The sequence below is a fragment of the Erythrolamprus reginae genome, chromosome 3 (genome assembly GCF_031021105.1).
Source record: "Erythrolamprus reginae isolate rEryReg1 chromosome 3, rEryReg1.hap1, whole genome shotgun sequence".
NCBI classification, from domain to species: domain Eukaryota; kingdom Metazoa; phylum Chordata; class Lepidosauria; order Squamata; family Dipsadidae; genus Erythrolamprus; species Erythrolamprus reginae.
The window spans coordinates 69353426-69372132 of NC_091952.1; the positions used below are offsets into that span (position 1 = coordinate 69353426).

At 40.3% G+C, this 18707-nt stretch overlaps 1 protein-coding gene across 4 annotated transcripts in view; it reads left to right on the forward strand.

The window, feature by feature from the left end:
* Positions 1–5227: 5227 nt before the first annotated feature.
* LOC139164096 (receptor-type tyrosine-protein phosphatase V-like) overlaps positions 5228–18707 on the forward strand; it is an 80618-nt gene continuing 67138 nt past the window's right edge. For 2 of the 4 annotated variants that reach the window (XM_070745766.1, XM_070745767.1), the window contains exons 1-5: positions 5449–5613; positions 9057–9120; positions 13596–13862; positions 16730–16996; positions 18048–18317. In XM_070745766.1, coding sequence (XP_070601867.1) covers positions 5542–5613; positions 9057–9120; positions 13596–13862; positions 16730–16996; positions 18048–18317 — 940 coding nt within the window. In that variant the 5' untranslated portion in view covers positions 5449–5541. Of the gene's footprint in view, positions 5614–9056; positions 9121–13595; positions 13863–16729; positions 16997–18047; positions 18318–18707 lie in introns of all 4 variants that reach the window. The other 2 variants (XM_070745765.1, XM_070745768.1) reach the window with 2 other exon arrangements.

Consider the following 18707-nt stretch of genomic DNA (forward strand, 5'->3'; position numbering starts at 1 on the left):
CATAAGTGGATCAGTTTCCGGTCACAATTCAAAGTGTTGGTTATGACCTATAAAGCCCTTCATGGCACCGGACCAGATTACCTCAGGGACCGCCTTCTGCTGCACGAATCCCAGCGACCAGTTAGGTCCCACAGAGTGGATCTTCTCCGGGTCCCGTCAACTAAGCAATGTCGCCTGGCGGGACCCAGGGGAAGAGCCTTCTCTGTGGCGGCCCCAGCCCTCTGGAACCAACTCCCCCCAGAGATTAGAACTGCCCCCACCCTCCTTGCCTTTTGTAAACAACTTAAAACCCACCTCTGCAGCCAGGAATGGGGGAATTGAGATCCTCTTTCACCCTAGGCCTTTACAATTCTATGCATGGTATGTATGTATGTATGTTTGGTTTTTATATTAATAGATTTTTAATCATCAATACCAAATTACTATTGTACACTGTTTTATTGTCGCTGTTAGCCGCCCCGAGTCTCTGGAGAGGGGCGGCATACAAATCCAATAAACAAACAAACAAACAAACAAACAAACAAATAAATAAATAAATAAACAAACAAATAAATAAATAGGACATTGGGAATCATTCATGACCACGTTCGGATAGGCAGGTCTCAGCAGTTTAAATTGTTTTTAAACTGTTTTTTTAGATGTTCTATTATTAATACTGTGTGTCTTGTATTTTTGTTTTGGTTGTGAGCCACCCAGAGTCCTTAGGGAGTTGGGTGACATACAAATTGAAATAAATATTAATGTTTATTTAATATTATTTATATGAGATGTTTCATCTCAGATTCTTTCATGTCACAAAATAATAATAATAATAACAACAACAATAATAATAATAATAATAATTTATTAGATTTGTATGCCGCCCCTCTCCGAAGACTCTTTCGCATAATATCTAATGCATAATGCATGCCCGGTAATCTCTCATTGTCCCAGGAAACTATAAACAGGAATTAGATTTCAGTCAGGCATGAATGGAGAAACACACAGGTTCCTTGCAGGCATGTTCTCTACCTGTGGCCAGCAGACCTTCCCATGCTCGGAATCAGAAGTATAACAGAGTGCCTTCAAACACTCTAGAAATACCTTGCAAAGATGAAATCAGTTGCCTGAGATCATCTGGAATTAGTGCCTAGGACTGGAAAGATGTTATATTTCCTTTTCTCTACTGGTTTGTGGGAGAAAATAATAACTACATAAAATAAAAATAACCTCAGGGAATCCTCAACTTACAACCACAATTGAAACCAAAAATTATTGTTTATATTAAAAATCTGTGAAGTGAATTTTGCCCCATTTTATGACCTTTTTTTGGGCACATTTGTTAAGTGAATCACTGCAGTTGTTAAATTAGAAATCCAGTTGTTAAGTGAATCTGGCTTCCCCACTGACTTTTTCTGTCAGAAGGTTACAGAAGGAATTTAAAGGACTGCAACCATCATAAATGGGAGTCAAATTGTCAAGCATCTGAATGTAAATCATGTGGCCATAAGGATGCTGCAACTGTTGCAAGTGTGAAAAACAGTCATAAGTCACTTTTTTCAGTACCGTTGTAACTTTCAGTGGTCACTAAGTGAACTCTTGTAAGCCACGGGTTATCTATACTTTTCTCTTTTCTTCTATGTTTCTTCTTGTCTCAACTTGTGAGTTTCTCTAATTCTGACTCTTTATTTGGTCAGCCAAGAAGGCACATCTACTTGAGGTGAGCAGTCTTTATCTAAGATCTTCCCCTTTCAGGTCTATTTACTTCTCCACTGTCTAACTGGTTCAGCTAACTTTCTCCTACTGGGAAGCCAGCAGGGTGGAGTGGATAGACAGTATCAGATAGTTGACAAAATTCCCTATAATAGCAACTTGTTTCTGGGGTTCCCCAATTAATTAATTAATTAATTAATTAATTAATTAATTTGATTTGATTTGATTTGATTTGATTTGATTTGATTTGATTTGATTTGATTTGATTTGATTTGATTTGATTTGTATGCCACCCCTCTCCGTAGACTCGGGGCAGCTAACAACAGTAATAAACAGCATGTAACAAATCTAATGTTTAAAATAATTTTAAAAACCCTTATTAAAACCAAACAAACACACAAACATACCATGCATAAATTGTATAGGCCTAGGGGGGAAAGGGTAGTTCAGTTCCCCCAAGCCTGATGACAGAGGTGGGTTTTAAGGAGCTTACGAAAGGCAAGGAGGGTGGGGGCAATTCTGATCTCCTGAGGGAGCTGGTTCCAGAGGGTCGGGGCCACCACAGAGGAGGTTCTTCCCCTGGGTCCCGCCAGACGACATTGTTTAGTTGACGGGACCCGGATAAGACTGACTCTGTGGGACCTAACCGGTCGCTGGGATTCGTGCGGCAGGAGGCGGTCCCGAAGATATTCTGGTCCGGTGCCATGAAGGGCTTTATAGGTCATAACCAACACTTTGAATTGTGACCGGAAACTGATCGGCAGCCAATGCAGACTGCGGAGTGTTGGAGTGATATGGGCATACTTGGAGAAGCCCATAATTGCTCTCGCAGCTGCATTCTGCACGATTTGAAGTTTTGAACACTTTTCAAAGGTAGCCCCATGTAGAGAGTGTTACAGTAGTCAAGCCTCGAGGTGATGAGGGCATGAGTGACTGTGAGCAATGACCCCGGTCCAAATAGGGCCGCAACTGGTGCATCAGGCGAACCTGGGCAAACGCCCCCCTCGTCCCAGCTGAAAGATGTTTCTCCAATGGGAGCTGTGGATCGAGGTTGATGCCCAAGTTGCGGACCCTCTCTGAGGGGGTCAATGTTCCCCCCCCCCCAGGGTAATGGACGGACAGATGGAATTGTCCTTGGGAGGCAAAACCCACAGCCACTCCGTCTTATCAGGGTTGAGTTTGAGTCTGCTTTCCAGAGATTAACGGAGCACTTTGAGCTTCTATGAATTTAATCCATGCTGTTTGTAACTATAGTGAGAGAAGAGATGGCTACTACAACTGGCTAACTCAGGTGTTGAAACCCAGAATATGTCAACTTGAAAATCTCCTTTTATAGAGAGTGAGCGTTTGTGGTGTACATGTGCGTGCTTTCAGACATTACCTCAAGCAAACAAGTTGTGAAAGCGGATTATGAGTGTGCATGATTCCAAACTTAGTCTCTAAGTTTATACATTGTGTTTACATTGTTTATATGTGTTTATACATTATACATTTATACTATGTGGATGCAATGTCTCAGCAATGCTTCCATTTTCCCAAAGCTTCTGCTATACTGTTTGTCTTTAAGATGTTGTGTTTGTTTTTTTGAAAAAATTCTCAGCTTATGAAACTAAAGGTAAGAGAGGTGGAGCTCTTGCCTCACAATCAGGAGGCTGTGAGTTCAATTCTAGGTAGAGGCAGAGTCTTCTCCTTGGACAGAGGATTGGACTAGATCAGTGATGGCGAACCTGTGGCATAGGTGGCACATGGAACCATATCTGCTGGCACACGAGCTGTTGCCATAGCTCAGCTCCAACGTGTATGTGTGTGTAAGACAGCTGATTTTTAGCTCACATATGTTCTGGAAGGGTGTTTTTGGCTTCTAAAGAGCCTCCAGGGGGGTGGGGAGGGCGTTTTTACCCTCCCCCAGCTCCAGGAAAACAATTGGAGCCTGGGGAGGGTGAGCCATGAGCCTACTGGGCCTACCAGAAGTTGGGAAATAGGCCATGTTCAGTCTCCAGAGGGCCTCCGGGTGGGTGGAGGAAGCTGTTTTTGCCCTCCCCAGGCATTGAATTATGGATATGGGCACACACACATGCTCAATATTGTGTGCGCGCACTCTTTTGGCACCCAAGGAAAAACAGGTTCGCCATCCCTGGACTAGCTGACCGGCAAGATCCCTTCCAACTCTGTTAATCTGTTCAAACACAACTTGTTTGAAGGGAACAAAGCTTGCCAGAGCACGTTGACCTGACAGTGAAAACAGGCTGGAAAGCCTTCAAGTGACCTAATAATTAATAAGTCCAGAAAATTACCAGCGGCTGCAAGTTGTCCTGAAATTCTCCACTGGATAAGCGGGGTGGGTGTAAAAAAAAAAGTACACGCACTGCATTTACTTTCCGCTTAGGCTTTGAGATAGGATGTCCTCGGTGGTGCAGTGGTTACAGTGCAGTATTGCAAGCTACTTCTGCTGATCACCTGCTGCCAGCAGTTTGGGAGATCAAATCTCAGTAGGTTGAGTCAGCATTCCATCCTTCCAACATGGGTAAAATGAGGCCCAGATTGTTGCGGCAATATGCTCATAGAAACATAGAAGATTGACGGCAGGAAAAGACCTCACGGTCCATCTAGTCTGCCCTTATACTATTTCCTGTATTTTATCTTAGGATGGATATATGTTTATCCCAGGCATGTTTAAATTCAGTTACTGTGGATTTACTGACCATGTCTGCTGGACGTTTGTTCCAAGCATCTACTACTTTCAGTAAAATAATGTTTTCTCACATTACTTCTAATCTTTCCCCCAACTAACTTCAGACTTTGCCCCCTTGTTCTTGTGTTCATTTTCCTATTAAAAACACTTCCCTCCTGGAACCTTATTTAACCCTTTAACATATTTAAATGTTTCGATCATGTCCCCCCTTTCCCTTCTGTCCTCTAGACTATACAGATTGAGTTCATTAAGTCTTTCCTGATAGGTTTTATGCTTAAGACCTTCCACCATTTTTGTAGCCCGTCTTTGGACCCCTTTAATGTCATTCTTTGTAAAATGCAGAGAGGGCTGTAAAGCGGCATATAAGTCTAAACGCTATTGCTATTTTCTATTATAGGTTTCAAGCTTAGGTTCGGCTCTCCTTGAAACTCAGCTCGGCGTTTCCAGGAGAAGAGCAGAACGTCCGGCAGCCAGTCAAGGTTCAGTTCCTGGGGAGGGAGCGAGAAAAAGAATTAAAAGAAAGAAAGAAAAAAAGGAGCACATTTTCCTCAGGCGCCACACCGACGACTCCCTCGAGGAGGGGGGGTTAAAACGCGTCGCTCCGGCATTCGGCGTCAAAAGAAGCCCCGAGCTTCCCACCATCCTCCCTCCCTCCCTGCCCCGAAATCCTACTCCGCTTTCCACCGCCTGGTTCTTTTTATACACCGGCTCCGAGCGACCGGGAGCCTCTCTGAGAGACGCTCACACCCAAAGAAAGGCGCGGGCACGCCCACACCGAGCAACGCCGCCGCTGTCCTTTCTTTCTCAACTGACGGGAGCGCGCCTGCGCGCGCGCACACAGAGAGGCGTATATACACCCAGGGAGCCGCGAGTACTCCCCCTCCCCGTTTACACACAAACACAAAACCACCACAGAGAAGCGTTTCCGTGTCGGCTCAGGCACGGATACTCGCCGCTCGGCTTTTCCCTTCAACCCGGCCGGTGGCAAGGCAGCGGCTGTTACAGCTGGCGTCGCCGGGCATCCTGCATGCCAAGGCTTTGAGGTCACCCCTCGTCTGCGGGGGAAGCCTGTTGCCGCAGAGGCAGCTCGCACAGCTGGAAAAGCCTCTGGGGGAGAAAAGGGAGCCCGCGGGTGCCTCTTCCTCTCTGGGCGCCCAATGCTGCCGCTGCCGCTGCTGCTAGCGGTCCTGCCCTTCGTCTGGGCCCCCGCACTGGCCCACGCCTGGGAGGTAAGTAAGCCTTGTCGGAGGCTTTTCCTCGCGGGTGGGCTTCTCCGCGCGGGTGGGCGGGGTGAGTAGAGGCAAGGGAGTTAATTTGTGACCAAAAACCCAAAACGGAACCGACTGGGATGCGTGCAAGGGCTAAGACGGTATTGACCTGGTTTAAACGCGGGTGTAAATTGCAACCGCTCGGTGCGTTTTTAGCAAGGCTGCAAAAAGAGACCGGGAGGCAGGCTGTGCCCAAGTTCCTGAAGAAGCCTTTCCCCAACGTGATGCCCTCCACAAAGGATTGCATGGCAATATTAATCTAGCACTCAGAGGTCTTCAAACTTGGGAACTTTAAGGCTTGTGGACTTCAACTCCCAGAATTCTCCAGCCAGCATAGGAGTTGAAGTTCACATGTCTTAATATTGCCAAGTTTGGGGGGGGGCTGTTCTAGCTGCTCTACTTGAGGGGGGGGGCAACGAGAACCGCAACTGTCCTCTAGAACAGTGTTTCCCAACCTTGGCCATTTGAAGATATTTGGACTTCAACTTCCAGAATGCTGGCTAGGGAATTCTGGGAGTTGAAGTCCAGATATCTTCAAGTGGCTAAGGTTGGGAAACACTGTTCTAGAAATCTCTCTTAAGTTATTGAAGGGAGATGCTAGAAAGTTCTGCATTAGCCTTACTTCCAGTTTTCCTCAGAAAACTTGCTCTTCTTAATTCAAAAATTCACGTGGCTGCACAGGTGTGGTTTGAATTGAAATTAATGATGGTTTATAATTTAGTAGGCTGCAGTGCGTGATAGTTTGGTCAAAACTATGGTGAAGCCTGCCCGCTGAGTTTTAGGAAGATACTACCAGGAGTTACATTGTAGTAACCTCTTTTACTTCATCTGAGACAATTTTTTTTGCCACCTTGTGTGGATTCCTTAATGTTTCTGTCTGCAGTTGATAAAACTGTAAACCAATAGAGGCACAACTCTGTGACTTTGTTGCAGAGAGGACTTCTTATGCTGTTTTCTTTGGGGGGGTAAAACACCTTATATAGAGTCAAGAAAAGAATAAGACAAAGACAATACGATAATGAGATTAGAAAATAAAAACAAGCATTAAAAACTATGCCAACAGTATTTTCTTCCTGTGTAGTTTTTTCTGTTTTTAGAAATTATCCTTATTTCTACCACATCATTATATTTTATACAATGTTGTTTTCTTTATGCTTTTCTCTTTTCTCTTTTCGAACCTTTCAATAATTCACCCAACTGTGACTTTCTTCCTTTTCTTCTTTCTCTCAACCTACTTTATCTTCATACATTTCTTTTACAATTCATTCATAATTCCTGCTCTATAAGACCAAAGCACTTCAATATTTTTTTTATTCAATCTGTATTTGAATATTAGCATTCATTCTTGGTACTATTTCTTCTTGTGAAATGTCTTCAAGGGGAAAAAAGAAAGTAAGTCCAGTTGCCTTTTGGAAAGTACCTTTAGAATGACTACAGAAATCGGTTATACTTATGTTACAGTATCTGGGCTTCCTTATTATAATTTAAAAGTAAAAACAAATGCAGATACAGATATTACTGGAATACAGATGTTACTGGAAAAATGGGGAATGGGATGAAAAGTTTTTCTTTCTTTGCTGTCCATTTTTTTAAAATTTAGAATTATGGTCTTTTCCCTTTTCCTTCCATTTGTAGCTTTTCCCCCAGATGATAGAAATAAAGAACAAGTTTAACAAACCTTCCTACCCCTATTTTGAAACTTAAATTTCTATGTTGTACATCAATCACAAAAGCTTAAAAGGAATTGCATTTCATATCTGGCTTGACCCTATGTTCTCCTCCTCCCAGACAAAGCCCTTTCCTGGGCATCAAACAAATTTTATCTAAGGGAATCCCTACAGCTATAGTGTTAATAACTTGACTTTTGAACCAAAGGGAGTTCCTGTGAATAAACCTGCAGCACACTACAGAATAAAGCAAATCCAGTTCCTTGGAACAAGAAACAGTAACTACTGATGAGATTGGTTTCCAGAAAGCACAATTTGGATGCAGGTGACGAGACCTTGGCATTGTGTGCTCAACTTAGCTAGAGTCAAAACAAGAATACAGTAATGGCTTTCTACTAAGAAGGAAACAATATCTGTCCTTTAAATAATTCTGTGATTATGAAGATATCCAACAGAATTCTTTCTCATCGGCAAGGTGTAATACTAGGCTGTGAGAAGTTCCTGTTCACCCCAAAATGAGGCAGGCATAATTCTTATAAATGCCAGCTGCACTGTAGTAATCTGATTTGAAACAACCAAACCAGAATTCCACAGGCAAGTACAGACAAAAAAAAAAGAGTAGCTCTCTTGCATAAATCTTGTGCAGTTTGTTATCACACATTTTTCCTCTTTGTTACATTTGTATTTCTGTTATTGTTTAATCACTATCAGGTCTGACTCTACGTACGCCTATGGGCCATAGCATACTAAGCCCTCCATTCCTCCCACTTAGGACTGTATGACTGTAACTTGTTGCTTGTATCCTAAGATTTTTATTAATATTGATTACTTCTTCATTGCTTAATTGACCCCTATGACAATTATTAAGTGTTGTATCACATGATTCTTGACAAATGTATCTTTTTCTTTTATGTACGCTGAGAGCATAAGCACCAAAGGCAAATTCCTTGTGTGTCTAATCACACTTGGCCAATAAAATTATATTCTATTCTTCTTTCTCCATTGTCTCCAGGAGTTTGCCCAAATTAATAACAACAACAGAGTTGGAAGGGACCTTGGAGGTCTTCTAGTCCAACCCTCTACACTATTTTTCATGTATTCAAGAATTCATGTTCATAACCTTGATATCATCTAATCTTATCCTCTGCTGAGCCCCTTCTCCATTTGCCTTCAATCTTCCCCACCATCAGGATCTTTTCCAATCAGTCCTTTCTTTTTATTGGTTGGTCAAAGCATTTGTGCTTCAGCTTCAGTATCTGTCCTTCCAAAGAACAGTCAGGATTGATTTCCTTTGAGATTGTCTGATCCTTGGTCTCCTTGCAGTCCAAGGGACTCTCAAGAGTCTTCTCTAACACCACAATTTGCAAGCATTATTTACCTGTATCCAATCTTTATTATTTTTAGGCAGCAAACATATCCAGCACACCTTCCTACTCCTATTTTCTGCAGTGTGAGTGAGACTTCAGAGTGCCATGGAGTTCTCCATAAGATGTCCAGGCAGCAATTGGAAACACCTTACATCAGATACAGAAAAAAATAATGATGGGGGAAAGGTTTCATTAAGTTAGAAATTTATCACTGCAATACAGGTGCAAGTTTGATAGTGTGGGGCTTCCTTAACCAAGAAGCCTTCGAGGAGTTCTTATTGTTTGTACTTTGCTCACTTTTGCCACTCTGAATCATGAAATTAAGTTTTAAAAAAGTGGAGAAATAATTGTATGTGTTCTAATCATACAGGGTGACAGATGCAATGAAACTGAATGGCAAAAACCTTTAGATGGAGCAGTATCAAATGAGAAAGGTAAGGCCTTTTTACCCATTTCACCGTCAACTGACTCAGGGCAGATTTTTACCCATTATCACTGGGAATTGCCAGATAGAACATTTCAGGAATAGTCACTTTCTACCCTGGGCCATCAAAATTATAATATGTCTGAAGCCAAAGTCATTTCCCTGGAGGCTGCTCCAAGGAAGAATGGGATAGAATTTGAAGGGAATCAGCAAGGTTTTTTCTCATCTTTCTTGCCTTAATTTCCCAGGGAGGTGCAGAGTAAGGGATTGACTTAGGGAATGTAAGGTTTCCTCTCCTTCCACCCAATTCAGCTCTGTGAAGACCTAAATTTGGAAAAAAATCCTTTTAAGTCAAAGATTCACAAATGTGGTTGCAAAATACAGTAGACTATAGTTAACTGAACTATGGTTTACTGTATTAATCCGATTGATTGGGTTTACACAACAACCTGACGCTTAAAATAAATGCAGAGGCTGGATTCACACAACAGACCAAGGTAAGTTATAGCTTATCTAATTTGAAATGTTCTATGTCATTCAGTAATAGTTAAAATGATCCTGGCATTAGCTTACATCAAATTGCAAGTTTGTGCTTGTGGAATATATTTATGCCTATTGGCCTAAAGCAAATCATGGAACTTCCTCTATTTCTTCATGTCAAAAATAATTTTCTGTTTTGCTTTGATTCATATAAAGTGTTGTGTCAAGCTTTTAAAATGGATTCTTCAGAACTTGAGAGCATGTTATCAATAATCACAATAAATGGTTTACACTATGGTTATGTCCAGTCAAACAACTACAGTTGAGAGGGCTAGTCCCTTAGCCTTTGGTGGTGTTTTCTATTATTTTAGGTTATTTTCATTTTTTTTCTGAACAGGCTTCAAAGTAAAACACTGGGCCTCAGTCACTCACAATTATTCAATTCAATTCAATTTATTAGATTTGTATGCCGCCCCTCTCCCTCTAGGGCCTATAGAGGGGGGCAAAGGGTTTGATGGAAATACTGGTTATGTTTAGAAGTTTGTGCTTTACTTTATAGTACTTTGTACTAATTAAGTTTTTTTTTTAAAGTACATGAGGTACAAAAGAAGATGTCCATGGGCTGTGCATATTGGCATCATGTTGTGTACACATGCAGTTTGAAAAAAACAGACATTGAGGCAGGGTCCAATTCTCAATGTCTGTTTTTATCAAACTGCATTAAGCTAAAATGGCTGTAACCACTCTTTAGATAATTTTCCAATCCTCAGGTTCAGCTTTTCTAGAAGCACTCTACTGCAGTAGATACTGCACTGAGCAAACCCCTTTTCTGAACAAGCGAAAGTGTATTTTGTTAACACTAAGTTGCCATGTTACATGTAAGTTCAAGAGGAGCAATAGCAGGCTACTAGTTTTAAAACTTGAGTTCATTCTTTCTTTTCCAATAGCAATGAAATCAAATACCTTGTAGAGAGCTGACATTTTCTTGAGATTTTTTTTTTTGCCAGTGTTAATTAAATCAGGCCACATGCTTGCTCAACCATTAATTGTAGCATGCAGGAATCTCAAATAGGTCAGTTCAGCACATGCCACATACATAGCAATTACCAGAGGAAATTGTCAAGGATAAGACTAGCATAGACTGTAAAACAGGTTTTGCAAGCAAACAGATTTGTGCTTTTTTCTTGTAAGTTAGGAACCAAATACAGTACAGCATTTCTATAAAATAAACACTAATTATAAACTCTTAAAAATATTTCTTACTGTGGAATAGAAATAAGGTTCTTCCTTGAACTGTTAATAAAGGCACTCTATATGCTGGATTTTAATCACCCAAGATGCCTCCATATGTTTATTTCTTTGCAGATTTAGTATAGCATAAACTCTCATTGATTAGAGCTCACATATAAGTGTGAAATATTAATTTCAGTTATGAGATATATATAGATATAAAAGTAGAAAATGGTGAGCAGTAATAGTATGAGTAATGTTATAAAGAAGCGGTGTCAAACTCAATACCCGGGCGTCAGATCCAGCCCATGGGGTAGTTAGATCTAGCTCGTGGGGCCAGCAGAGAAATAATGAAGGACTGGCCTGTGGTGCCTCTGCCAGTGAAAACAAAGCTTGTGAGGGCCATGGGTGGCTCTCCCGAGCTCTGTTTTTTCTGATAGAAGGTTCCAGGAGGCCATTGCAGGCAAAAACAGAGCTCAGGAGCCCATTTTCGCTAGCAGAGCGCTCAAGCCACCACAGGTGTCCCCAACACAAGTGATGTTGAGCTGGCCATGCCCACCTTGGCCACGCCTACTCCAGCCCACTGTAGTCAAACACAACCCTGATGTGGCCTTCATTGAAATTGAGTTTGACACACCTCTTACCGTGTTCCCCTGAAAATAAGACAGATTCTTATATTTTTTTGTATCCTGACATAAGCACTTGGCCTTATTTTTGGAGAGGTCTTATTATTTCAGGGTGTGTGGAACAAGACAGGACTCCTCTTGCTGCCTTACCTAATTTCCAACTTTGTCTCCCTAACCAGAGGAAATGGCGGGGACCGGCTGTGCATGCGTTTAAATATTTTTGGGAAGAGCTTATTTTCGGGGAATGTCTTATTTTTGGGGAAACCTGGTATAAGGCATTGATGGCGAACCTTTATTTCCCTTGGGTGCCGAAAGAGCATGGGCTTGCACGAGTGCCCATACCCATAATTCAATGCCTGGAGAGGGGGAGAACAGCTTCCCCTGCCCCCCGGAGGCCAGAAATGGCCCGTTTTCCAACTTTTGGTAGGGCCCTGTAGTGTTTCGCCCTCCCTGAGCTCCAAAGGCTTTCCTGGAGCCGGGGGAGGGGGAAAATGGCCTCCCCTATCCCCCAAAGGTTCTCTGGAAGCCAAAAACACCCTCCCAGAGCCTCTGTGTGAGCCAAAAATCAGCTGGCTGGCACACACATGCACGCTGTAGCTGAGCTAGGGCAACGGCTCACGTGCCAGCAGATCTGGCTCCACTTGCCACCTGTGGTACCCGTGCCTTAGGTTCGCCATCACTGGTCTAGTACATTTCAGCAAGTAGAGTGGGCATGAGGAGAAAGCAGGCATCCCGATTTGTTGAACATTTTAATTTTTGTGATTCTTTCTATAAATGCACAAGTTTTATCTAAGAGCTATATAATGATAGGAAGTTGTTGTTTTTTTCACTTTTTAAAATCTGAAGGTGACCACACCTGGAAATGTGGAAAGTTGTTTAACATTTCCTAATTTAAGAATGTGAATTTAAATGTATGTGCAGCATGAAGAGCTGGAATAAATGTGGCTCAATTTTGATATTCATCTTTAGTCTCTTAATTACAGGCTGAGCTTTGCATCTAGATTCAGATAGATATTTTTATTTTTATTATTTATTAGATTTGTATGCCGCCCCTCTCCGTAGACTCGTAGACTGATAGATATATCGATCAGCCCATTTCTTGTATAAGATGTAGTACATAAAATTATCTGCTACAGTGTCCTACCTGTCAATGAGTACTTCAGCTCCAACCACAACAATACACAAGCATACAATAGATACAAACCTATAGTAAACCACTCCAAACTTGATTGCAGAAAATGCCACTTCAGTAATAGAGTTGTCAATGCCTGGAATGCAGTACCTGACTCTGTGGTTTCTTCCCCAAATCCCTCAAAACTTTAATCTTAGACTGTCTACTGTTGACCTCACCCTATTCCTAAGAGGTCTTTAAGAGGCGTGCATAAGCACACCAGTGTGCCTACCATCCTTGTCCACCCTTTTATTTGCATCCATTTCATGCATTCATAATCATGTTTATACTTATATCTGTTATCTAATAAATTCTTGATGGAATAAATCAAGTAAAATAAATGTTGTCTGTCAATTAGGTGTCTCTGGTATATGAACTACAGTTCAGACTTTGAACTGTAGTACAGTGCATTGTAATTGAGTCAGGAATTGCATGGTGATTGTTAAGAAGTTCACCATATGACTAGACCTATTTTTATTATCTTTTTTGCAGTGATTGTTAAGTGTTCATGGCACTTGAGGGAACCAAATGGTCATTAAGTGAACATGGTGACCATTAAGCCAAATTAATGGTTTGCAATGGGCATTCCCCCCCCCCCCCAGAAATTGGAAGTAAATACCAACTTCCAGCAAAAGCATTGTAAATAGTGAGATGCTGCAAAAAGTCAGCTGGTTGCCAAGCTCTCAAAATGTGATGGGGGGGGGGGGGGCTTCAAAACTTTGAGTCCGGGTCCTAAGTATCTCTGAGAAGGTCCATCATAACTTCAAATTATATGTGCCGTAAGTCAGGTTCATGTTGATACTGAAGTACATATTGACGATGTCTTTGTGAAATTTCTCAAATTCTCCAGTTCAGCGGATTAAATGACATTGCTATATGTCAGGTAGACAAGAAGTACAATATTGGGAATAAAATTAAAAGCACCAAATGCTAGAAAGCAGTACATTTGTTAAGGACCGTCTCTTCTGCCTTCTGCAGGATACCCATTGAATGTGACCATCAACAATTTGGGTTATTCAAATGCTCTCTTTCTAACCTGGAAATATCTCTTGGGAGATGCCCAGAGCTTTTCATTAGCTCTTTATGACTTGGATACAAATACTCTACTGCAGAATGGATCATTTACACTCAATACCACCAGCTTCATCTTCGAAGGTTTGCTTCCTGGGACACAATATACGATTGAAATCACTGCATTGCTTGCATGTGCACAGAATTTGAGTAGGAGAATCACTGGGCAGACAGGTAAGAGATGAGTTTATAGCTTGGAATCATTTTCAGCAAAGTTGTATTTTGTTATATGGTGATTATCTTCTTGCACTTTGATTCATGTATTCCATATTTTGTATGTCTTCAAGCCACAATGCCCAACACTAATCTCACAAAATAAAACCAGACAAGTTATGGGCACTTCCTTGCAAAAATGGTCTTCTGCCTGGCCTCGAGCCACCCAGGAACAAAGTAATTAATCAAACACACACATGCAGATTTGTAAAAATCCAAACAAGTGTTGTTCTTTATATTTAGAAAACTGCAAACCACAGAGCAATGTTAGTTTAAGAAGTCAATAGGTCAGAGTTAATTGCTACAGTCAGTGCAGGAGCCCTTCAGGCTTACGCCAGCCAAAAATAACTCACAATTTGAATGTCAGAATGTCCAGAAATACACAGCAAACACCAAACCACAATTCATCAAACTTTCTTCAATGCTGAACGATAGACACCCACACAGATCTCTCTAACCCTCCCCCTTTTCAAGGTTGCAGCAGCGTCATTAATTCTTATCACCTGTGACCTATAATTTGTTTCTGCGTTTATGTAGCTGCTCTAGTCTTCCCAGCATTTTTCGGACCTGAGCATTCAGAATAGGATTGTTCATTAATTCTTCCCCTTCTGATTCAGATGAACCTCTGGCTGGAGATCTGACTGACTCCATTCCCCTCTCTTTCTCTCCAGTCCTTTCCTGCTCCATTTCTCTCCCTATCTCTGCTTCTGGTTCACTGTCTGATTCGTCCTCCAGCCAGACTGGTCTTCTGTGAACAGACGGCTCCCATTCCTCTGCGTGAAAATCAGCAGCCACAGGAGCTGGCCTGAAGCCAACCACAACAAATAGTATCTAAGTCAACTGATAACAATATATTTCCTGGCAGGTGGCCTAGAAAATCCATCACTGCTACTTAAATAGTAGTTCAAAGGAAAGTCATTAGTCCATAATCCATTATCAGCTATGTTGTTACATTATTAACTGAATTTGAAAAATGATAGATTGTTTTGGGGTTATAACACTATTTTCATTAAGACCTCATTCTGTTTTTTAAATACTGTATTTTAAAAAGACTTGATTTAAATCAATTTGATTTAATTCAATTTGATTTAATTCAATTTGATTTAATTCAATTTGATTTAATTCAATTTGATTTAAATCACAATTTTTAAAGAGCAACTAGTCATCTCTGTCCTGCAGTGGCTCCTCCTCTGACCTGCTGTTGACTCACCAACAGTCCCAGTGTTACAGAATATATAGCTTCATGCTACACAACTAAGCTCCATTTCATGCTGAATAAACTAAATTATTAATGTATCTTAAGTAGAAAAGGATCTTTAGATAGATTTTTACTTCAAACATTTTATTAAAATAAATTTGATAAAAAATTTAAAAATCCGAGTTTTAAAATTTTTAAAAAGTCATTGATTTTTATCCACCCTGATTTCAAAACAGTTATATTGGAATAAATGTCACATTCAAGTTCATTTGTTTCTTTTTACTGCCTGTTACACGATATTTCATGTAGGTAATAATGAACGTGTTCCTCCAAATCTGAATAGACTGGCATCTCATACTAACAAAATGCTAGTTGTTTTCTCTTTCTAGCCTGTCATTTGTATTTTCAAGTGCATATGGCAATAAACAAAGGCACTCTGATATGTAGTCTATCCATGTGACTTGCACAGAAGACAGATGTAATTGTGTGACGATAATACCAGAATCTGCAGTGTGTTGGCAGCAATGTCAGCTCAGCATTATTTTGCAACAGGCTGTTCTTGCTATGGCGGTGCCCATAAGCACTGCAACATTCTGACATTGTCTCTGTGGACATAGGAACCTTGGAAGCCACTCATTTATAATTTCCTGTTGGCCTGCCTGATGTGGGGGATTATGTTCAACTATATGCAACATTTTATTTGCATAGAAAAGGCTTTTTAGGCTTAAAATAATTTTAGAAAGATGCATGTATCCATCAGCAGAAACCTGCTCAGTGTTTTTTTTGGGAGGGGGGATAAATCCTATTTTAGTACAATTCAGAACTTTCATTGTCACGTTGCAGATAGTTTCAAGAAAGTGGCAACCAAATGGAAAATAAGCTGCCTATTTGCATATAGATTCCTTGCATGTGACCATTTGCATGTAGGTTGGGAATTTCCTTGTCCAATCCCGAGTGCATCAAAAGAATCACCTTTCTCAATAATTATATACTTACACTTTCATTGTCCACCTTTTTTGTTTATTGCCAAACTGCAAAGTCAATACTGCAGTAACGTTTGGGAGTATGTTAACATGAGAGCTTCAGGTATGATCAGTGAAAGTGTAAAACATCTTGGTATGGATGCCTTTTCTTACTCTCTTTTTTAAAGAAGAATCTTTCTTGAATATAAATATATAAAAAAGAATAAACAAATACAAGAATAAAAAACATACATAGTACATAATAAACACTGAAAATGAAAAAGAAAAAACATAAAAAGAAAAAAGATATTTACAGAACTATATCAGTGTAGCTTACTAAAGTGTCAACCTTTCTGTTGACTATCATGTCATACAATCTTTTAATAACTATAACTACTCTAATTCTACTACATTCCTATACCATTTGTTTCCTTTGATTTGTGTTTTCATGTTTCATCTTTAATTCCCATTAAATATAAGTTTATCTTAACATTTTTTTAAATTGATGTTTACTTTATCAACTGTATTTCATTTTAACATCAGATTACTTGGTTCAGTTCAAGTATTTAGTTCTTAGATTTGTAAGATTACCTTCTTTCTTTCTTCCTTTTTCATTGGATTGCCTTCTCTCATTGACAACTATTTTTTTAACATATATTTTATTTAAGAACCATTACCTGTGCGGGATGTTACCTTGACTCATGAAAGTCCCTCAGTATTATTGGCCTCCTGGAGTGAACCCCTAGGTGGAAAAGATGTCTACCAGTTGGTTCTCTACCACATAGAGTCACAAACTCTTGTCAAGAATGCAACTATTGCTAGAGGAACCACCACTTTCCGCTTTGAGAAGCTTTTACCTGGCAGTGAATACGCCCTCCGTATCACCACATGGGCTGGATATTACAAAGCAAGCACCAATTCACGAGGATGGACAGGTATTGGGAAATGGATAGATTAACCAGTAAGCTAGAGAATAAATTCAGTTATGAGCAAATGAAAGTATTAGCAAAATCCATCCAGCTGAACCAATAGGCCCATGTCCCCTCATTGTTCATGTGTGTTTCGTAAATAATTTGTGGGGTAGTGCTATAGAGATTAAGTCAGCATTATTGAACCAGACTTAACAAATCTCCTGTAATAGACAAATATCTATATCATCTTCAGGAAAAAATCAAGACAGAATTTCTTTTCTTTTGAAGTAAAGCAGCACAGTTTGAAGTATATCTGAAAGATTTGGGTGCAGAATCCCTCCAAAAGTTATTTTAAATTATACAGTGTTCCCTCGATTTTTGCGAGGGATGCGTTCCGAGACCACCCGCGAAAGTCGAATTTCCGCGAAGTAGAGATGCGGAAGTAAATACACTATTTTTGGCTATGAACAGTATCACAAGCCTTCCCTTAACACTTTAAACCCCTAAATTACAATTTCCCATTCCCTTAGCAACCATTTATATTATTATTCACCATGTTTATTTATTAAAGTTTATTTTTTAAAAAAATTATTAAAGGTGGACGAAAGTTTGGCCATGACATGACTTCATTGGGCGGGAAAAACCGTGGTATAGGAGGGGAAAACCACAAAGTATTTTTTAATTAATATTTTTGAAAAACCGTGGTATAGACTTTTCGCGAAGTTCGAACCCACGAAAATCGAGGGAACACTGAATGGTGCAAGACAGAAACAATTCCCTCTAATGAAATATAATTGAAATCCATTTCATTTCATTAATATTAACAGTTTAAATGTCAACGTAATTAAGCCAAATGTCATATTGGCTCAAGCCAAACAAACTACTCAAAGGCCATTTTGACCTAGAAGAATTTTATGTCTGTGGGTTGATTTTTTAAAAAAAATTCCAGATTCAGGTATATTTATAAGGTAGTTGCAATTCCATGTTCCTGAGACTAATTTATTAGTGCAGGCTACTTGTTTCCATAGATTTGTGAGAAAAATGGACTCTCTCTGGCTCTCTTTTGTCCCAACAGCTCCCAGTCCTCCCAAGGGCCTGACATTCCAGAACAACAATTCCAGCTCCAGTTTGACTGCCTCGTGGACTAACTCAGAGGGAGCAGAATGGCTATATTTCACCCTGCAGAACCTGCACACCCCTGCTGACAGCAGGACGGTGTCACTTAAGAGAGGCCTAACTAACTACACCTTCCAGCACTTGGAGCCTGGAACAGCCTATCACCTGGAAGTTAAAGCTTTGTCCGGCCCTAACCTGGCTAAGGGTCCCAATATCACAGGTTATACATGTAAGTATGCAGCAATCATCTTTGCTTACAATACTTGGAAGTGGGCGGACCCTGTGAATCAGATGAATTTCAGAAGAGGTTTAGCTGTGTGAGGATAGTTTCTGTTCTAAGAGGCCAATGGCTTTTATTTAGTAGTGCTTTATAAGGATAGCAAATACTCTCTGTATGAATAGATGGAATTTATAAGGCTGGTTATAAACAGAGGCTTATGGTGTTTGTTCTCTACTAAAGTTTCCCTAGTGTAGGAGTTCCTCCAGAATTGTCCTTTTGAATAAGTAAACTATATATATATTATTTATGTAGTCACAAGTTTAGAATTTCAAAAAGCTAACTGGATGTACTTTCACTCAAGTTATCTGCTACAACTGATGCTTATTTTTTAAAGCAGGT